The following is a 21,775-nucleotide window of genomic DNA, read 5'->3' on the forward strand; positions in this document are numbered from 1 at the left end:
TACAAGTACATAAAATACTTGGAATTATGCAAAAAGTCTAGTCTGAGCTTTGTAGTCAGAGCAGGAAGATTCATATTAACTATTCCATCAGTACCAACCCCTTTTACCTGAAACTTGCTGTCCATCTCTGCTGTGAGCATGGCAGAGCAGAGTTTAATGCGCTCTCTCATCAGTAGAAAACTTGAAGTCACAGCATTTAGAGTCCAGTGGGAAAGCAGCAGACTCCAGGTCCTACCTGGTCTTTGGTGTGGAACAGGGATATGAAGAATGCAGTTTCTGTCAGGCCTGCCTCTCCACAAGCAATGTGCTAACTAGCAGGCTGTGGGGTTTTCTGAAACTTAAGATGTCTCAGTCACTCCTGGAATTTTTGATGTGTGGTTTTTTGGTTTTTTTGGTTTAGTTTTTTTTCTTTTTTTTAATAATACCTTAATTCTAAGCCACAAAGAAAAATTATTCTCAAGCCTGTTGGACAGGACAACTACCTGGGAGGTGTCTGGGAGGACAGATACTTGGACTTCTGCTCCAATAGAAGTATTTAAATACATATTTAAAATACAGACGAATGTTGCTAAGAGACGTGTCTAGAATACTTTCTCAGCATGAATACTTGTAGCTCATTCTTCAGAGAACAAAATGATAGTTAAGTCTTCCCAGCAGGTGACTTGGAACTCCAAGGTCTTGCATTTCACATGAATGCCTGAAGGGCTGAGAGTTGGGATGAAATGGGAACTGCTAGAATAGGAGAAGGAACATAATTGTCAGATTTGTCAATTGAACTCAACAGAAAATACATTGGTGATGGAGTTCCTCCCAGAGAAACCAATGACTTCTTATCAAATCCACAAATAATTTTGAACTGCCTTTTCAGTATGTATTTTCAAAGAACTGTCCAGTTGCAAATGAGTGCCTCCCAGGCTTCAGGAAGCAGGAACCTCTGCTGTTGGCAACAGGCTCCTACTGTCTCCCACTACTGTACTCATGAATTCAGGGACAATATTTGCACTAATTTTAGAAGCACAGTCAGGCTCTTTGGACAAACGGTAAAAGTTCTGTTAGAAGAACTGAGCATCAAAGAGTTCAGCTAATCAATATGCACTCACTAATGATTATGCAAGATACGCTTCTGAGGACAAATGCACGTCCACATATACTTTTCAGAAGAAAAAAAATTGCACTTCAGAAATATGGTCCAGATTAGATCCATGTTTCCATAGGCTGAATATAATTTTCCTGAAAACAAAGGCAAAGGAGAAACGGAAAAGACGTACAGATTCCTGAGGAGAGTTTTCCTGTCTGAGGTATAAAAAGGCCCACATTTTCAAATGAAAACATAATCATCATTTAAGACTGCTCCATAAAGACAAGCACTGTTTGTGCAGGCAGCCCTGGCAAAATGAGGTAATGGTCATATATCGTGATACAAATATTCTAGAACAGGAAAGATTCGTATATGCACCTTCGCTATTAAACTAGTATGATCTCATGAAAGCAGTGCTTGTGTAGACACCTATAGTTTGATTGTTCTGGCTGGGATTGGTCACAGGCTACTCAGCAACAGAAGCAAGGCCTTCTAATTACATTTAATTCTGCCCTTTACATCAAAACTACATTGTACTCTTTCAGGTACAAAGTGAGACAGGAAAAATATGATGTGCTTTAAAAACCTGCCCCATGGAACCACAAGATTTTAATGTGTAAAGATTTTAAAGCATTTAAAACATTTAGAAGGGGAAAAAAAACTCATCAGAACAATCTATTTAAGAAAATGTTTTAATTTTTTCTTACTTTCTAGTAGTCATTTTCTCATGTATCTGTTTAAATTCTAAACCAGCAATACAATTTACCGTATAGACTTCTTGCCTGGAGGAAAAACAAAGTCAAGGAAAAATCTTGGAAAATAAAAGCTTGAGAAAGTACCATTATTCTAAATAGGCTGTATTATTATTGCTTAATTAAGATAATGAAACACTCAGGGTTGGAGGAAGAGGCTGGTAGTTGACACCTGGCATTTCCTCTCAGGTTTTGTTCCTCCTGCACACGACGTGCCACCTTGTGGGGAGAGATTGAGGGCCATAAACCACTGGCCTTCCATGACAGTTTTTATTGGGCAAAAGAGAGTTGTTACAAACAGCTTTTTGCTCCCAAATTTCTCACTTTTCAGTCCCTCCTTAGATGTGTCGTGCTCGGTGTACTTTGCATGGATCTCTCCTGTGGGCTGTGAGGAGGATGAAGGAAAGCAGCAAGCTGTAAGGCTCCTGAAGAGATGACACCAGGTGACTAACACAGTAATAATAGTGTGGAACTGATTCTTTCAGCTGTGTCAAAGACCTAACTTTTAGCACCCTTGTGGAGCAGAAGAAAACTGCCTTAAAGAAAGCACTGCTTGAAAAGTTTGCTTGTGACAGGAGTAAGAGGACACAATTCCCTGGATATAAAGGGCATCTTACAAGCCACAGGCATAATCTCTGTAGGAATCTCTGCACAGAACTATTGGCTCTTAACTCATGCTATGGTAACACTGAAATAGTTCTGAAAATATCTTCAGGCTCATATTAAAATTTTTGTCCTTTCTTGTAAAGTTGATCTTGCCATCACAACCACAATGCAGTTACCTGTATGCTGTTCTTACCCATACCTTGAATTAACTTTATGTATTAAAAATAGTCACTCCAAAATGCCAAAAATTCAGGTAATGTGGATCATAAACATCCACTTAACTGCTATTATCATGACAGATCTTCAAGTAGTGTAGCAACTCCACTGGAGTTATGAAAACTGAGGCTATCATATTGCATTCAGTGTGAACACAGGGTGAGGAATACCAAACAATAATACCTTGTGATTATTAAACACAGGGTGATAGTCTTCTTCCTCCTTTCAATACAGAAAGCATGTTAATTTTCACATATGGGAGGTAAGCAAATGAACTGTTTCCCCAAAACAGGTAATAGGCTGATGAAACAAACAAATGATCTTTTTTTAGAAGTACAAGATAAAATACAAGCACATTAAAGCACAGATTCTGGTAAAGTGACAACAGGCTGCTCCACTCTGCTACGGAGAGGACAGAGAAAGGGCACCCAAAGTGCAGCATAAATGGACAGGAAGGAAGATGGCAAGGAAAGAGGAGGGAGGAGGTGTGTGCTAACAATGCTTCTATCTGAGATATTTGCGTGAGATGTGACAAAATAAACATGGTAATTTCTAGATTCGCATGACATACAATAATCTCTCTTGCAGCAGGTTCTGTCTCAAATTCCAGAGCCCCAAGATCCTCCCCCAGAAAACTGTTCATCAATTCTGGGAGAAGGGGTTATTCTACACTAGTTTGTTCCATATACCTCAGTACACACCTAAGTCCCGTTTCTTATCACTGTGGATACATCTGTCTGCTTTGTTGCTCCAGACATAAACAAACTGGAATTGGAGTATGCAGTAACCTGGCTTCTGGGCGCTGACCCTCACAGCACTCTACGGTGATATTCCCTCCACTTTCACTGGTGTGGAATCTTCTCTTGAAATGAGAAACTACACAGCACACCAAATAAAAGTTGAAAAATGAGTGAGTTGTCTTGAGACAATAGACATGCTTCTGACTTTGTGATTTCTATTTCCTTTCAGTTCCATGTAAGAGGATTCAGCACTTGAAATACCTGAGAACTGTAAAAGCATTGCAATGTTCATGTCTGTTGCAGTTGACTAATAAAATAAAAATTTTAAAGTCAGTTCTTGGGAAGATTCTGCCCTCTGCTTTCTTGTTCAACTATTACATAACAAATGGTACACAAATGGTATTAGCTTTGTGTCAGAAATAAATTTGGATAGAATCTCAAGCCTTCCACTGAATCATCTCTGCAAAGATGGCCCATCTTTTCAGCAAGAAGCAGCCTAGAGAAAGCAAAAGAAGATGTCCTGTATTACTTGAGGACAACATGATAACTGAAGTATTAAATGTAACAATTATTACTTACCTTTCTTTGGCTAAGAGAACAGACATCCCCACCAGCTTAGCAAACTCATCTGCTGTGAGAGAACCCTTTTCAGATACCTATCAAAAACCAAATACACAAATAAACAAACTATGGCATTAAAAGAACAATGAAGTTCTCTCAGCTACTGAATCAGGTCTACCCTTGAGAAGTGATAAAATGATAGCAAATCCCTTCAGAAGGAAATTAGTTTGTTTGCTTTTTTAAAAAGTACAACTAATTATGAGTATTTCCCCTTAAAACATCTCTTCTGTGTCCTGGGAAAATTGCCAAGTATAAAAAAGGCAGAGAGAAAAGAGTTAAAACTGTAAAAAAATCATATGATACCCTTTCCTTTGGATTTTTTTAAAAGATGCCTTGGAACCAAATGAACTGAAAAATTGGAATAGCCTGGACAGCAGAATACAGTCTCCATCAGTATTTACACAGCAGAACAATTCTAAGTGATTCTGCAAACACTGAAGCCTAAATGAGGAAATAAAAGACTTGTTCAGGCCAGCTCATTAATGTAGAAATATAAGTCATCTCAAGTGGAAGAGAAGAATTTGAGTTTTATGGCATTTAAAATAAATCCACGGCCTACAGGAAAATCCCCACACCTTAGTACTTCATATGACATTATGGCATACTAGAGGAGTAACTAAAAGCCACCATCACGTTCAGCTGACACAAAAGACAGGTTCCCTCTTGGGACTCAAAACTTTGGCCCTTTTGTCTCAGCCATGCTTCTTATTAAAATGAAACCTTCCCACACACATTGGACATGTGGATGTTTAAAATACTAAAATACTACATATGAAGTCTAGACTTATTATTGCATTGAATTTCCCAGATAAACATGTTTTATTCCCTAAAAATTAATAATTTTTCCATTACTCCGTTGCTTTAGATTCAAGCAAAGTTGTAAATCCGGATGTAGTTGCCATTTCCTGCTTCCCACATAACTGGGTGGGGAGGGGTCTATTCTGCTTCATTCTCAGCAGTAGTCCTTTTATAGAAACTCAGATTAAATTAGTCGTAACATGAAATTTTCAGAAGCTAAGAGATCAAATCTGAGTAATGGATGTCAGCTATACAATCAGTGATTAATTGTCTTTCCTTCCCAAACCACTACCCTCATCAAGGGTGACTTTGGATTCCTTTGATGTCCGTGTCATTTCCTGTCTTCGTCAGTCATTCAAAACCACATCTCTCTCCTGCTTGAAACCCTATGGCTTCCTTTCACTTCTCAGAACTTAATGTATAATGTGCAGTAACATTAAAGTGTGGGGTGCTTTTGGCCACAAGTCTGATCTCATCTTCCCTTTCCCATACGAGCTAGTCTTCCTCAGTTGAAGCCTCTCCCTTCCATTCTTCTATGGAGCCAAAGTCTCATATTACAAAAAAAACCAGAAAAAAGGCATCTTGGTAATAAATCCACCTTCTGCTACTTTTTGCACTTGACCTCCTTTGTTAGCAAGTAAGGTTCCTCCTTGTCTTTTCAATGACATAAGCAATCTTACTAAAGACAAAAAATTCATTAGAAACTAAAAGTAATCAGAAAAAGCCCTAAAATGGTCTTGATATTTTTCTATAAATTTAAGAAAATAAACTGAAAATATTAACATATACTGAAAGAGTTAAGCATTTCAGTGTTGTTGATTTAGAATGGAATCTTTTAAATTCCTATAAACATTTCTTTTATCTAAAAATCTTTCTGATGAGCAAAAGCTGTATAGTGACAGTCATGCAAAGCAGACTGAGCAGTCTACCTTGTGACAAGTGATGACCTGTTTGTGATAGCTTAACTTTCTCTTGACTGCCTCCTCTTTGACTTTGGTGTTTAACTTTGGATCAGCCTTTTCTCAAATGTATGAAAATCAAAAAATTACATTCCACTCAGAAAGACATGTAACAAGTAATGGGTAACAGGACTGTAAAGGGTCCAGAGGCAGCAAGACCACAAAGGTTTATGACACTGAGCAATTCATACTTTTTCCCTGATGAAGCAGGCTGAGTTCTATACACACTACTCTCCTACTGAGTGCTCTTCACAGCAGCAAACTCAATACACATACAATGTAGTGCTCTATGAAATAAACCTAAACGAAACGACTACCTATATCAACATTTAAGAGCTGTTTCCACTGCCTTCAAGCACATAATGTGCGGTGTCTGAAGTCCACTTTGGTTAAATTAGGTGCTCAATACATGCCGTGAATTTCATCTTACAGTGCAAAAGATTTGGAGGAAGGGTGAAGGTTAATGAAGTTTGAAAAGAGATAGAAAAGTAATTTATTCCTTAAAGAGAAAGTTATGACTAAGATTATTGCCTGCACAGAACTTTGAAGATGAGAAGTGCTATTTAAATATTTCTCTTAGAAGATATGAAGTGGAATGCTTTGTATTTTGAAACCTCAAGAGGAAATCCCATACCTCAAGTTTTTTACCTAATGTGTTTAAATTTCTCTAGCATGTTCAGAACACTGAAGGAAATGAAGTACACTTACTGTCTCTAAAGCAGCAGCTACCATTTCCTCTTCGTTATGAGACTGGAGTTCAATCACCATCACACCACTATCAAATATTCGAAGCCTAAAATCAAAAAAGAGATGCAAAGTAACTAAAATCCTCGTGCACATCACTTATGGTCACGTTTCTAATGCATCCACACCTATAACCACTTTAAAAAAGGGAAAACAAAATCCCCCCAAACCCAAATAAGCTCTCTAAAATGAGCTTAAGCTTAACAGCACATTCAAAATCTGAAGAGAGAGAAAAGACCAGGACATATGTCCGGTCTTGGTTAAACCCTGGTTAAAATGCCAAGTGAAAAAAATAATGTCTTCCTAACTAAAAATTAATGTTTTAATGCAGAGTGGATGTTGGTGCATATGGCAGTATCCTTTGAGCAAAGAATGAATTTGTTAAAAATACCCACAACAACCACAAAAAAAACCTACTTCAAGTAAAATATTAAATAATCATAGTCTGACCTCTGAGTGCCATGTTTTATAAATAAATCTGTAAAGCTCTTACCTTAGTGGCAATTTCAGTGATTCCAGCATCTTACAAGCATTTACTAAATCTTCTGGTGACAGCAACTATTAAAATAGTAAAACATATTTATTCACAGCTTGCGTTCCAAGTATATTGTATAATATCAAGAAACCCAAAGTTTTAGTAGCTGCAGCTATAAAATACACCAGGCTACACTTACTATTAATTCTTTTTCCTTTCTATTGTGCAGTCTCTTTTCTTGGCTTCCATGCTCCTTTCTGTTCCCTTACTATGTGTTCTATAATAATCCCCCTTTCCTTATTTACAAAAAGAATTGCTGTACTTTGTTAAAAAAAATTCCCAGAACATTCACCTCTCTTTAGTAGTCTCTGACCTTTAAGTTTTGTTTCTAGATAAGTATGTATTTTCCCTTTTACATGGTATCACAAAAAGCAGTGTATATTATTACTACTTGTAGAAGATACGTAAGTATTATAAGGAAGAATGAGAAAAGTAAAAACCCTCTAATTTTAATAACAAGCTGATCACATCATGTTGTAGACTCGTAGAATGAGCAATTGGTAGGGAACATTTTTACCCTTTTTAATTTCCTTATGACTGAAGTCTTGCTATAACATACTGCCCCAAAGCAGTGTCTCACCTCCAGCCCTCGAGCACGATTCACCAGGCAGTACACCTCCGTAAGAGACATGATCCCCCCTCGCTCCTGTGGTAATAAGCACCAGAGCGGTAAGAGAACCAGCATTCACCCAGTAAAAACAGCACCTCTACTTGCTGATGGCTGACTGAACAGGTGAAGCAGAGCAGGGGGCTAAATGATGGGCCCTAATGGGAAAAAACTAAAGAGGTAAGTTGTACGTTTCACTAATCCTTTTAAAATGCAAAATAGTGACACTACATCCGAGGTCTGTGAATTACTTGGATTTTAAAGCAGAGAATAAATCACAGGAATAAGAAATTTCAATATATTAAATCTGTCAATCAATTTACCGTTTTTACTTTTCAGAAAAACTCAGTTTTCCATTCTGATCACAGCAGGTAGCACATATCTTTCACAACAATACTGTAGTATATATGCTTTTTAGGAGGAACATAACCTTATAAAGTTGCAATATGAAATTTAACTTTTTAGTGAGAAACCTGTAATCTATAATATCTTAAGATAAATTAAAACAGGAGATATTACTATGGGCTGGTAATGTACTTAAATCTGTTCCATATTTGCAAAATATATAAATTTTAAGCAGTTTAAAAAGACTTTTTATTTTCAGTCAGTGTCATTTCACTCTTTCTTTAAAAAAAGAAATATTCTGCAGAAAGGGATGAATACAGAGCTGTTCAAATAGAAGGAAGACCACCTGAATAATTTTCTAAATCTCATCAACATTTTGCAAATCAGAAGTTGATGCCATCAGTCCAAAGAAAATTTTGTACTGAACTTTTTAATTCAAAAAGGCAGTATATATTCCTCCCATTAACATTGAATAGGAAGCTGTGCTGATAAATCTGCTTTAAAAAGAAGCAGACTACTACAGCCAAAACACACTTAGATCAAAATTCAGCAACACATGGAAAATGCTGGTGCAAGATGTGGTGCTTTACCTCTAAAGGTGTCTGCAGGATTCCAGCCAATTGCTTTGCCAGTTGCATGTGGTACTGTGTACCAGATCCATATGTTTCCCTTGTAACTGGATTAGCTATACCCATACTCAGTAGATAGGACTTGAACCTAATGGTCTGAACAAGCAAACAAACAAATAAATTTAAAAGTACATCAGCTACTGAGTGATTCTGGTTTGTAAAAATCTTTGATTTTATTACTATAACACAGTTTTGGCGAATAAATCCTTCAGTTTTCTACTAATGAAATCCACCACTAGCCAGTGAATAGGCAAGACTTAGTACTATTTATTTTTGACCAGCACAGGTAAAAAAATAGAAAGAATTATATAAAAGCAGTAAAATTATTCTTTTTAAGAAGGGTTAAAAGTAAAATTAATACTAAGCAAGTAAACTGTACACCAAGTATAAGACACCAAACACAACAAAACCAACCAGCAAGGAATTTTACTAACATTACATTATTAAACAGATAACTTTTTGCTTTTCATAGGAACATTTCAGTAGAATTTAAAAACAAAATTAATTTACCTCATCCTCAGTGATGTCACCTTGTTTTTCTTTAATCTTGTTAGCTATTGACTTGGATAATTCCACCATTTCCTTAGCCTATCAAGAAACACACAGAGATAAGTCAGCTTCCAGCTCAAGAGAGAAAAGCATGCTTAAAACTGAGAAAACAAGCACAAGTCTACTTGGACAAGTGATACATGTCATCCATCCATACCTTCTCCATTAGTTTGCTAAGGTCCTCAAAAGCCTGAAATGAAAAGCAGACAATGCAGATCAGTATAATTACATCACTGTTTTATGGACATAGGGAGCTGCCTTTGTCCACCTACCCAAGCTGTTCGTAAGAGCTGCTACCCCTTTAGATGAGTATGTTACAATATGAGATACCATACCTTATTTGTTGATACAACTGTTTTATAGCATGTCTTATAATTAAAATAAACCACAAAGAATGAAGAAGAGAATCAAACAATCACATACTTTTCCAGTATATTAACAGGATTTCAGTATGATTTATGATGTCCATGTGATAGGAAGGGACAATGAGATACTGAGTCCCAGAAAAGATTACACTGTACAAGTTTATTATGCTCTCTGTAAGGTGGGGGAAAGTTTCTGGGTGGTGATGGTAGGTTTTATTCCAACAGTTAACCCTCACTCAAGGAGATCTGTTGCTTCTGGCCAGCTGCAAGACAGCTGTAAAGCTACAAATGTACTCCTCCAAACAAGACAACTTCACTTTCATCAGTGAATGTTACTTACTTAGCAAGAAACATTCATTTCAAATGAGCAAGGAAGGGGATATCTGAGGGACAAAACCTCTGGAATGTGTGGCAACATCTCTTCATTTAAGTACTCCAATAAAATGCTATGGTCTCAAATACGACGACTCTACAACAACCCACAAAGGCTTAAATAAATCATACTTTAAAAACAGCTGAAGGTATACTGTAATTCCAAACTTTTAGTAATGATAAACTAGCATTGAAAAAATCAGGTAAAAAAAAAAAAGAGAGAGCTAGCAACTCCATTAATGCAACTATATTAAAAAGCAACTCTTTTCTCCCACTCTCACCAACACACATTCTCATTCAGCCTCCTCACTTCTCTCAAATACATGACAACACGTCCAGGTGGTCAATCTTTTTAAACAACCTCTTTTGAACAACTGGTGTGAGAAAAATTCCTGAATCTTTTCATCTCAAGTTTGCCTGACAGCAGCACCCAAGCCCTCCAGCCACAATTAAAGAAGGTTCAGTTACACTGTCAAATGGCCAGAGAGACATGCTGCCTATAGCTTCTAGTCACTGCCTTTATGCCATTTCTGGCTTACTCTGACTCATCTCCCACTAGAAAGACATACTTCAGCAGTATTTGTGCAGGAAGACCCCATTGTTCCCATCTACATTTAGGTGTCTTATGTAGAAGCTTATTGATCAGAGATTTAATGTGCAAAGAACAAAAGGAGATGTCTCTAGAAAGAGACAGGGCTTGCTTTTCACCTCCCAATAGTGCCAGTGTTTCTCCGCTAAGTGGACAAGATTAGCCCCCTAACACTTGGTACCTGAATTAGATATCCAAAATTAAGTGGTCCACAGAGAGAAAAGAAAATATACCACTGTATAATAATAATTTACCACTAATAAAACAAAAGCTTCTCTTTGGAATAATTCTTACTCCCTAATCTGCCAAATTGAGTAATCTACAATAGACTTCCCAATCTCTAGTGTAAATCAAAGTCCTGCTACTCCACTTGTATATGATATCAACAAGAAGTTTTCTGACAGGGATTTTCCCAGCTTATTTCTAATCTCTATACCTGCATGGAAACAACATTCATCAAAAGAACCCCTGATTTAGCTAAATAAACAGTATGCTGTGTCTAACTCCTCCTTTGCCTGACTCACCCAGGGCAGGCCTGGAAACAAAGGGGAATGTGCACACACCTAACAGGAACTTCCTCAGATAAACAAAAGGCTAAAGAACTGGATTCTTATCAGCACTGAACAGCAGATGCAGGAAGCCTTTTCCTGGAAGCCAGGGCACCATGTTTTAAATTAAGTCATTTATAACATTTAAAGCTGGAGGAAGGCAGGATTTTACAAGTCATGGTTTTCCTCTGCTCATACAACATGTATAAATGGATTTCTTTTACTCTCTGACAAAGCTACTAAAGGAAAAAATAAGCAGACAATGCCTTTTGAACTATATACCCACGCATGTAACCACAATACGTTTTGAACGACACACAAAACTTCATTCATTACGTTCCTCCCAGACAGAAATCAAAAAAGTTTAATGCTCCCAGAATCTAAAACAGCATGTGGCCTGCAAGGGCACTTTAATTTTCTTAAGTATTAGAGCAGGGAATGCCTTTTTCTTGTGGCACACTGAATCCCACAAAGCTTTGCCACAAGAACTAATTTGCTGCATGTAGTTTATGAGTACTTTTGTATCAATCTCTACTACCAATACAGAATTAGACTATTTTTGAGGGTATTGCTCTCAGGTATACATGAAGAAATTAAATGCCTCCACTGTCCATCAGTATTGATATCTGAAATTCAACTACTGTGCTGGTTCTATAGAAAATGGTGGTCTCCATCTAGCCCAGGTATTTTGCAAAATACTTGTAATATCTTGTCGATGCCTGGACTGCAAATCATTTTACTGTAATTATATGCCTAAATGTAACATCTAAAAACCTGACTATAAGAGGAAAATCTAGCTTCATCACAGTTATGTGCAGACACTTGATCAGCATATTCTACTTAATATATATTCAATTTGCAACTGAAACCAAAATTAGTTTAATAAATACACACTGTTAGTTTCAAAGAACAATCTCCTTGAAAGGAATTGTTTAAATGAAGTACCCTTCCATATATTGATAAGCCAGTTAAACAAAATAAATAATAACTGCAAACTATACACTTTCAATCAATTCAGACTTCTCAACAAAAACAATAAATAGTCTCAGCTGTCCCTAAAAGAAAGTGTGAATGAATTTAAAAAGTTCAGACAGATGGCTGACCTTGAAACTTAAAAAGTACTTACCTCGGAAATGTTTTTGTCAGTTTCTTTTCTTTTTTCTTCTAATTTCCTTTCAATACCTACAATTCCTACAGCCCTTATTCTTCCTGCCTGCAAAAAAAAAAAAAAAAAAAAAAAAAGGAAAGAAAGAAAAAAAAAAAACAAAGGAAAAGTCAAAATAAGAAATGTTAAGTTTTCTCATTTGCACTCCTGTGAAAATTAGAGGACCAAAAATATTCCCCCAAACAGCAGATATCATTTATACAGTATTTCGTGCATTTCTTGACAGTAATTTTTAAACTATTGTAAAAAAAAACTAAACAAGAAATGTGAACCATGTATGAATCAGCTGTACTAGACAAATAATGATATTGATAGTATATTGCATCTATTAATATGGCTTAACATCTGGACTGAGTATTCCAGCTCATCTCAATTCTAGCCTCTCAAGTCCATGTGAACACCCATACTAGAGCTGTGAAATTGCCTGAGCACATTACTTCAAGAAATTCAGCCTGAAGAAACAGAAACATAGAAACACAATGCTAAGTGCAGTCTAATTTACCTTCCTCAGAGGTATTAGAATGTGGGTGATGGTGAAACTTTTACCAGAAGCCAAATGTGTTCTAGAAGAGTTGGTACCTAAGCGGCAGCAGTGTCAGACCTCTCATCTCTGACTGCACAGCTTAGCACTGGTGTTAATGAGTTGCTGTGACTTAAGAAGAGGTAAGGCACTTTGATTAGATTCTACATGCATTACTCCAAATGCAGCTGTGCTTATAGGTGCTGCATTTACCAAAGGTCACCTACAGGATTTCATGTTGAACAATCTTTAAATCATCCTATTTCACTCATCCAATACTATATATTCATATATTCAGCACATTAATATATAGAAACAACATCTATCTACATGTTTATCAGAGTTTATAACCTAGAAGTATGAAGGCAGACAACATATGACATTCTCCCTAACAACTGTCAGTTTAGAATACACATTTAAATCAAACATATATCGGTTTCAAAGAGTTAAATAAAAGTAATGTGTTATATATTTGACTTCCAGACACAACAAAATAAACCACAAATCACAACTAAGACAAAAAATTCTCCAGCATCATTGGACCTCACATGCTGAATAACAGTATATGCAAATAAATATTGTATTTGCACAATTATGTATGTTTGTCTAACTAAAACAAACAAAAAAAAGGAGCTCATTATCTAAGCATACTCAAGAAGGAGAGGCAACTGCTCCATCATGTGAAAAATTCAAAGGAGAAACTAATTTATGCCAGTGAAATAACAGGCAAACTAAAGCAGAATCCTGCACATGCCTGTGATGTTGGTTAGTCACATACTGGATGTGGTACATGGGGGTGGCAAGAAGTGGCAGTAAGAGATTACACACAGATCCTGCTCAGAAGCTCTGCACATACCCGTGAATCCTTGTTAACTTGCATGGCCTGACCAGTGGGCAAGCTCTCCCATCTCCTTTGTGTAATTTCTTCTGATAATCGTCTGTAGAACTGCAAACATTAAAGAGTGACAACGGATGTTTCATGAACTGTGCAGAGTACCTCTTTGTGTATTTTTAGCATCTTGGTGATGAAATAAACTTCACAAAGCATGGAGTCAAAACGTAACACCTACATAACCATGGCAAAGAATTCGTTATATGGAAATTCTTAATGTCCAGTCTTCGCAAGTATTCACATTACAAGAGAAGCCAAGTAGTCACTAAGTACTTATATTGTAAAATATTTCTTCAGATATTCAAAATGTCCCAAACCATGCTAAATATTGAGGTATACTCAAAGGCATGTTTTTAAAGGAAGGAAAGCTGAGCAATCCAATTGCTATTGATCTGCTAATTCAACAATATAAAAACAACCAGATCAGTTACACCAATTTGTTTACCGCTAATACCAGAACGTGGTGTAAGTTAACACTAAGTGTTAACTACTGACCAGTATCCAGAAAGAAAATCTATTCCACCCTTTTCGTTGTTCAAATTTACAGGAAAGCATTCTGAAGTCATAAAGAAAGGCTGGGGTTTAATTGATGTGCTAGGCAATCAGTAAGCACAGTAACTTTGATTTTCAGACACAAGATTAAAATAAATACAATTATGATTGCAAAAACCACACATTTATACTATGCATAAATCTACAATCATAATCTGAAAACTGCTCACAATGAAATGAAAGTGAGTATGATCAAGCACATGCATTTTTAAGACATTTCTAACTGACATGAGTTGCAAATCTGATTTTCTGCAATAAACGGGTACAGCTTTTTCCACAGTCCAAAGTTAAAGTTCTCAGTCTTGTCAAACGAGGATCTTCCACTGTGAAATTTCTTTACAGGGTGCAATTCCTTTGGCTTTTAGAATTAAGAATATGTTACATTTTTCTTAGAATGCTCAAAGCCTTTGAAACTTGGTGTAGATTAAAAAAAAAAAACTATATAGTGTAAAATGAACAAAAGTTCTGAGGCAACAAAACGTGTTCAGCAACGAAATTAGAGATAATTAGGAATAAGTTTTATGATTCCTGTTCAATAGAGGGTTAGGTACAAAGAAACATCTTTTACTCTGTTAAACATTTAACAGATTTCAGAGATGTCATTTTCAAAAATCCCATGTTCAATTTAGTAGATGAGAAAAGGAAGTATATGATCATACTTAACCACCTAAAATAAGGACTAGACAAGTAATGCCTCTTGACATTTTTTACTATCTATTTGCAGTATTTAATGAAAGCGTAGAACATGGGAGGCTCATAGTATTTGTCTACCAAAAGGATGTATTGAAAAAGCTCCACCTCAAAAGTAAACATGGAAAGATCATGGGAAATTATCACTAACACAGCAAGAGGAGAAAAGCATGTCCAAAGACATGATTGTGTTTGGCATCCATGGTACAAGACTTACCTCAATCTGCCCATGTTCTTTGAAAGAAAACTTGACGTAGGAATATTTGCTGCTTTGGAATGGACCAGGCTCTTTGTTTGAAGGAGCAGGATGAAGATGAACTACTATTTTGGCACTAAGGAAAAGGTAAAGGAAGGAGAAGATATTTCTGTAATATCTAAATAAACTATTTCTGCATCAAAGTTAACCATTTCATCAAAACCTCTATTAACTATCTCACATAAGAGCTTAAGATTATCAAATAATGTTTTACATTTATGCATCAATATTTAAATACTTCGATGCAGTAGATCTTGCATAAAAACTATTACAGCCTCTAAAGCACAAACATTTTACAAATTTAAAATGTACCTACCACCAATTCTTAAGAAATGAACATAACAAATTTTAAAATTTCAAGCAATAATTTCCAAAAACCCTTTTAGTTAGGATAAAAACTGATTGCCAAGTTGTCATTTAATTTGGCAGTAGTTATTGCAGGTCAAAAGCCAAAATACACTATCTTTGACACAGGACAACAAAAAGTTTCAATATTATGTGTAACCTATCCTACTTTAATATATCGCTTGTGGACACTGTGTGTGAACTTATCCAAAACCAACATTCAAAGACAACATGCATGAAAATAATTGTCTAAAAGGACACCTACTACCAAAAAAAGACCTTGGGAGAGCGTGATTTTAGGTAAATTAACAGACTGCTACCACAACATGACTGCAAGTCCTCCATTCCCATCTCACTTTACTGATAATCCTTGCATTGGTCTTTACTTACTCCTCCAGCACTAGTGAATGAACTGATTTCTTCTGAATACCTTCAGGTAATTACCTTACCAACCTGACTGTAGGCTTTAAGCAGATATTAATTGTGTATATATTTCTTCAGCCAAAATTTCTTCTCTCTTTAGAAACTTAAAATCATAGAATCATTTATGTTGGAAAAGACCTCCAAAATCATCACGAGTGATTACATGACAGTTACTTAACAAACCACATTAGCCATGACTCTCTTATACATTTGACCTCAATGGCTCTTGTGACTGTCAGTATGAAAACTTAAAATTGCAAACAGAACCTACCATGAATTAATCTATAATACTGGGTACCTCACATAACATGCATGCGAAAGGATCTATATGAAAAAGACAATGAGGAAAATGGCCATACCTCTTTCCTATCCCAGCTGCTTGCTCTTCAATAAATACAATCTGAGACAGAGGTACAGCAATGCAGCACTCCTGGAACAAACACCACAAAGACAGGTGAATTAAACTGTATCCTGTCTATTCACTCTCTAAACCCAAGTGTTCCCTTTCCCCATTTCACAAACAGTATGGATATCTACAGGTGCTGCCTGAAGCACTCTATGTGAAATATGATGGTAACAACAGAAACAATGTATTACAGTAAAATACAGGTAGAAAAATAGCACAAAATTTAAACTGAGTTCTAGTTAATTAAAAAAACTCAAGAAACTTAAGTGTCAATGTGTCAACTTTAAAAACCTCAAGCTATATTCATAGGAGGGACTATGAGATTTAACAAATCTTCAGATCAAAGGTCAAAATGTAAACACATGAATTTCCACACTTCTGTACCTTATCTCTGTAGGTACACAATACTCACAGGTTCTTAACATTTTTGCATTGATATTACTTTGGGAGCTAAAAAAATATCCAAACTCACCATTCTTCCAAAATGCTGAATATCTAAAATCTACACTATTGTCTGAATGAAATAGGAAATTTTCTACCCATCCTACAGTGAAGGACTTAATCCAGCAGTTGATGCATGTCACCACACATTTATTGGAGTGTGCTTTAAAAAAAAAAACAAAGAGCAAGAAAAAAGGCTGTATCCATCTGCTGGAAACTAACCTATCCCAAGCTAAACTTTTTCTATGTGCATTTGAGACAGAAATGGGTACAGGAATGATTTAAACATCTAATAAGGTGCTTGGTCTGGTTTTGGTGAACATCCTCTAAAGAACATCATCTCCCACACAACACCTTGGTGATTGACATAGTCACACAGAATGCAGGAAACACAGGTTGCAATTCCCTCTCTCAACTTCTCTCTTCCACCTGCCAATGCCTGGCAGCAGTTTACAACAGACACTGTTACACGGCCCTCTCAATCCCTTTTACCAAAATTGTTCCTCTTTATATGGAGTAATGAAATACCCATTAAATTTGAGAGCAGGGAAGTATACATGCAGGAACTCTAACAAGTAAGTAAATCTCTAATTGGAAAAAAACCTGGGTTGTACTTCCTTTTCTAAAAACTCTTAATTGCAAGCTATCTAGGCTCTTCTATGACTCTAGTTTCTAAAGCCATTACAAACAGTTAATGTTTTTAAAACAGCCACAAAGTTCTGGACACTTTAAAAGATATGCAATATTATGCTTCTGTTAAAAAAAGGTTTTGAAAATGACAAAGAGTTCAATTATACGTGGTATGTGCACTGTCAAAGTGACTGATTCGTTTAGTTCCAAGATAGAAAGTTATGAACTTATTTTAAGTACAAGGACTTAGAATCATCCTTTCCTGATGAGAGAAGCTACAGGAAGGGATACAAAAACAGAAATGTGTTAAATATGCCGTGTGTTTATTTGAATTTCGTCTTCTAATGCCTCATGCTCACATTATGCATGATTTTATCATTTAAAAATTTGTACAAATCTAGCTATGTAGCAAACTTTACAGAATTCCTTTTTTTAAACACTGTTCAACTGCAATGGCATGTAAAAAAAGTAGCTATAGGACCCAGGTGTCAGTTTCTGTAAGAAGGTTTGCTATGTTAACCTAATGACATGTACCCCATTAATTATTATACATTGCTGACACAACAAGGGGACTCTCTCTACAAATTTATTCTAGGTAAGCTAGCTAAAGTTTCTAAGTCTGATGTTAAACCACAGCTTAGAGTTTAGATAACAACTGACCAAGACAACAAAAGGGCACCATGCTCCCCATGTTTCAGTACTGAGAGTTTGAAAATTAATCAGCTTTATTTACCCCACTAACAAAGTTAATTACAACTCCCACTCAGAACTGGGTAATTTTTGCCTGTCCTTGGGCCACATTTCTGCCCCTTCTGTTAATCAAGCCTCAGCTTGATTATTATTTTTCTTCTTCTCCAAGGTCTTCCTCTGCCGATTTAACAAATTCAATAACCTTGGAAGAGTACAAGAAACCACATGGCCTAGGAGCAGACAGAGAAACTGGGAAAAGAGACAAATACAATCTTTTTGTTGGAAAGGAGAGAATGGAGGTATGTTCAGTTCTAAGACTTGCTGAAGCCATAATGCCCAATATTACTGCAAGCATGCAAAAAGTCCAAGTGAGAAGATTAGATGCAGTGGTTGTTGCAGTACGTGCTCAGCTTTCAGAGAGATGCTGACGAAGAAATAGAAAGTGATTAATACAGAGTTTAGCACATTACCTCATGTAATATTGTGATGACTGTGCAAAAAAGCCCCATGTAAATTTATATGGAACAGCTCACGATCTGGACAATCAAGCCCTAACTTGTATAACAGTAACCCCACCATGGCTAACAGCTCTTTAAACATTGTGAAAAAATTTGTATTAAAAATAGGTCTACTGTTCCTGCAAATCTCTAAAGAAAAAATCATACTGCTCTGCCAAATTAAGAATATCCTTGGTGGCATTACCTTCAGAATTAGTAGCTCCCTGCTTTGAAGCAAGGATGCGATATTTGCTAGGGATCATCCTTTGAATGTGAAAGGTGCTTCAGCATCCCTTGCACAAAAGCCCAGTGGAATACAATTTGTTCTTGGGAAGTTGTCATCTTAACATGCTCTTTGGCTTTCAGGGTTAAAATTCTCACTTATTGTGTCCAAAACAAGCATAATCCAATCTGCTCTGAAAAAGACTTCTTCAATTTTATCTGTGGAGTGGTGTCCATTGTCACAGTCTATGCTTAGAGCTTTATGTGTTTGTGGTCTCCTTCTCCCACTTCCAGCCACATTCCCAGGCTGTGGTTGATGACATAAAGCATTCAGCAGCTTTACTACAGTTAATACACTGTAGTTCTGGCAGTGCCACTTAGCTATGACCAGCCGTCCACAGCAGCACAGTAAATGTTCTGGCTGATTGAAGGGATGGCTCATGGCAGAACAGGCAACTGGGAGGGCAAGATGTGTGCAAAACAATGCTGCCACCAAACACATCTTGTTATCAAATCATGGTCTGGGACTACATTGTGGGGCAACTTGGACTTGAAACCAACAAGTAAGAAAAGGCCTCCCTAGACAAGGAGCACAGGAGAGAACTTCACATTATGATTTGCCTGACACATTCAACTTCAGTTTCAAAATCAATGTTTTTTAGTGCAGGATCTTCTCCTTTATTTCTGTGCAGTATAAAAGAAAAATTTATAGGATACATTTCTATCCCTTCTTATCTCTGTTTAATTATTTTATTAAAGCAGGACTGGGTGAAAGATCACTACATAATCTTTCTGCTGAGAGCCAAAAGTGGACAATACTTGTACAACAAAACACATACAAAGGCAGGAATAGTCCCCTCTCTGTGTGCAGGCTTTTCATTGTAAGCTACTTATTGTTTATTTACAACTGAATAACATACAGAAGACAAAAATGGGACTTACATGATTCTTCTGATCCCTCCAGATCAGTCTGTGTGTGCTCAGCAGTAAAACTCCACTATCAAATTTCACCTGGGTAGGAAAAATAAAACAGATCAACAACAAATTAAACCAGTAAGTTACATAAATACTGGTCTTGGAAACATTACACCTTACCACAACACAGCAATCAGATTTAACCAGACAGCATTTTGAGAACACTCCCTTTTTTCCAGAAAACAAAATAAATGAAGTTTAGGAAACAATGGAGAAAAATAGGATAAAAGGATTAGATAGATAAACACAAACTTCCTTTTTCAAGTGTATAAACTTTCCCCCTGGAAATCCTGAGGGATTCTTCCTCCATATACTCTGCAAAATATACAAAAGTTCTTACATGTATTTTAAATAAGGCCATTGGCTTTGGAACTATTCACTATATGCTGACAAAGAAGGTAGAAGTTATGTGAAAAAAGCAAAGCAACCTAATAATAAGATGCTGTGCACAGTCTGAAATCTTCCATCCTATCACACAGAAGTATTACTTCTATCTGTGTTGCTGTTGAAAATAGCAACTTACTTATCTTTACTTATCAGACAGCAAAACAGTACCTGGAAAATCTGCATTAGCAAATTGCTTTCTACGTGTAAAATCGGAGCACACTTTTACAGCTTTTTGTGAGGGCACGCAATTGCCATGGTGTAGAAAAATGGAAAGATCAAGAGTCAGTCTGGCAGTGAAGTGAAGCAATAAGCAGGATGGCTCAGAAAAGAGTATGTCAGCAGCCAGGACGACTCAAGTGTGAATTGTGCGTCATGCCCTGTACCACACCAAAGCTCAGCCCCGTACAGGAGTGACAGTCTGAGCAGTGGTCAGCGCTTTGTGACAAGTGACACAGCCTATACGCACCCTGTGGGGGTCTCAACCCTCAGCCCATGTCACACACACTGTCCAAGGCCCTTCTCACAGAATCAATTAAGTTGGAAAAGCCCTCTGAGATCATCGGGTCCAACCTATGACCCAACATCCCCACATCAACCAGACCATGGCACTGAGTGCTATGCCCAGTGTTTCCTTAAACAGCTCCAGGAACGGTGACTCCACCACCTCCCAGGGCAGTCCATTCCCATGCCTAATTACCCTTTCTGTCAAGAAATTCTTCCTAATGGCCAACCCAAATTTACCCTAGCACAGCTTAAGGCTACTTCCTCTTTTCCTGTCACTTGTTGCCTGGGGGAAGAGACAGACCCCGACCTGACTCCACCCTCCTTTCAGGCAGTCGCAGAGAGCAATAAGGTCCCACCAGAGCCTGCTCTTCTTCAGGCTAAACAATCCCAGCCCCTTCAGCTGCTCTTCCTAATTCCTGTGCTCCAGACCCTTTCCCAGCTCCGCTGCCCTTCTCTGAATCCTCTCCATTGTCTGTCCTGAGCTGAGGGGCCCGGAACTGAACACAGGATTCGGGGCGCGGCCTCACCAGTGCTGAGTACAGGGGGACAATCCTTGCCCTGGCCCTGCTGGCCACGCTACTGCTGATTCAGGCCAGGATGCCATCGGCCTTCTTAACCCCCTGGACACACTCTGGTTCATGTTCAGCTGCCGTCGACCAGCACAGCCCCTCCAAGCCTGCAGCTCCGCCCTAATCTCCCCAGAGAGACAAACCCTGCCAGACCCTGGCGCAAAACGTCCTTCCACACCCCCGATGGATGCTCCGCCTGCAGCCCAAGCCCTCCACACCCTGCGTGTCGCATCTTTCGCCCGACGTCGCCCGTACTCTCAGCCCTGCCATCTCCCTTGCCTCCTGGGGCCCACCGCCGCGTCCTTTACCCTCCTCCCCCGCCCCGGCCACGCCGCCGGGCCCCGCGCGGGGCTGCTCCAGCTCCCGTCACCTTCTCCTCCCCGTCGCTGAGGCGCACGCCGCGCTGCTGGACCACCAGCGTCTCTCCCATGTCCAGCAGCCCGGTGGTCCAGGAGAACCTGTCCATGGCTGCCCTTCCCCTCCCGCACCGGGCCTCGGCCGCCGGGTGCGCAGGCACCGTGTACGGCTGCAGCACGCCCTCTAGTGGCGGCCCGCGCA

At 37.9% G+C, this 21,775-nt stretch overlaps 1 protein-coding gene across 1 annotated transcript; it reads right to left on the reverse strand.

The window, feature by feature from the left end:
• Window positions 1-1,754: 1,754 nt before the first annotated feature.
• Window positions 1,755-21,755, reverse strand: VPS36 (vacuolar protein sorting 36 homolog). The gene is made up of 14 exons (XM_014868869.2): window positions 21,588-21,755; window positions 19,725-19,793; window positions 16,256-16,326; window positions 15,090-15,204; window positions 13,595-13,684; window positions 12,180-12,266; window positions 9,337-9,369; window positions 9,141-9,218; window positions 8,592-8,726; window positions 7,630-7,695; window positions 7,008-7,072; window positions 6,479-6,563; window positions 3,972-4,048; window positions 1,755-3,888 (listed from the first exon to the last, which is right to left on the reverse strand). Exons 1-14 carry the CDS (start codon window positions 21,681-21,683, stop codon window positions 3,795-3,797), a joined length of 1,161 nt encoding a protein of 386 aa, XP_014724355.1. The 5' UTR covers window positions 21,684-21,755; the 3' UTR covers window positions 1,755-3,794.
• Between the last annotated feature and the right edge of the window lie 20 nt (window positions 21,756-21,775).

Source organism: Sturnus vulgaris, chromosome 2 (genome assembly GCF_052056855.1).
Source record: "Sturnus vulgaris isolate bStuVul1 chromosome 2, bStuVul1.hap1, whole genome shotgun sequence".
Classification (NCBI taxonomy): Eukaryota; Metazoa; Chordata; class Aves; order Passeriformes; family Sturnidae; genus Sturnus; species Sturnus vulgaris.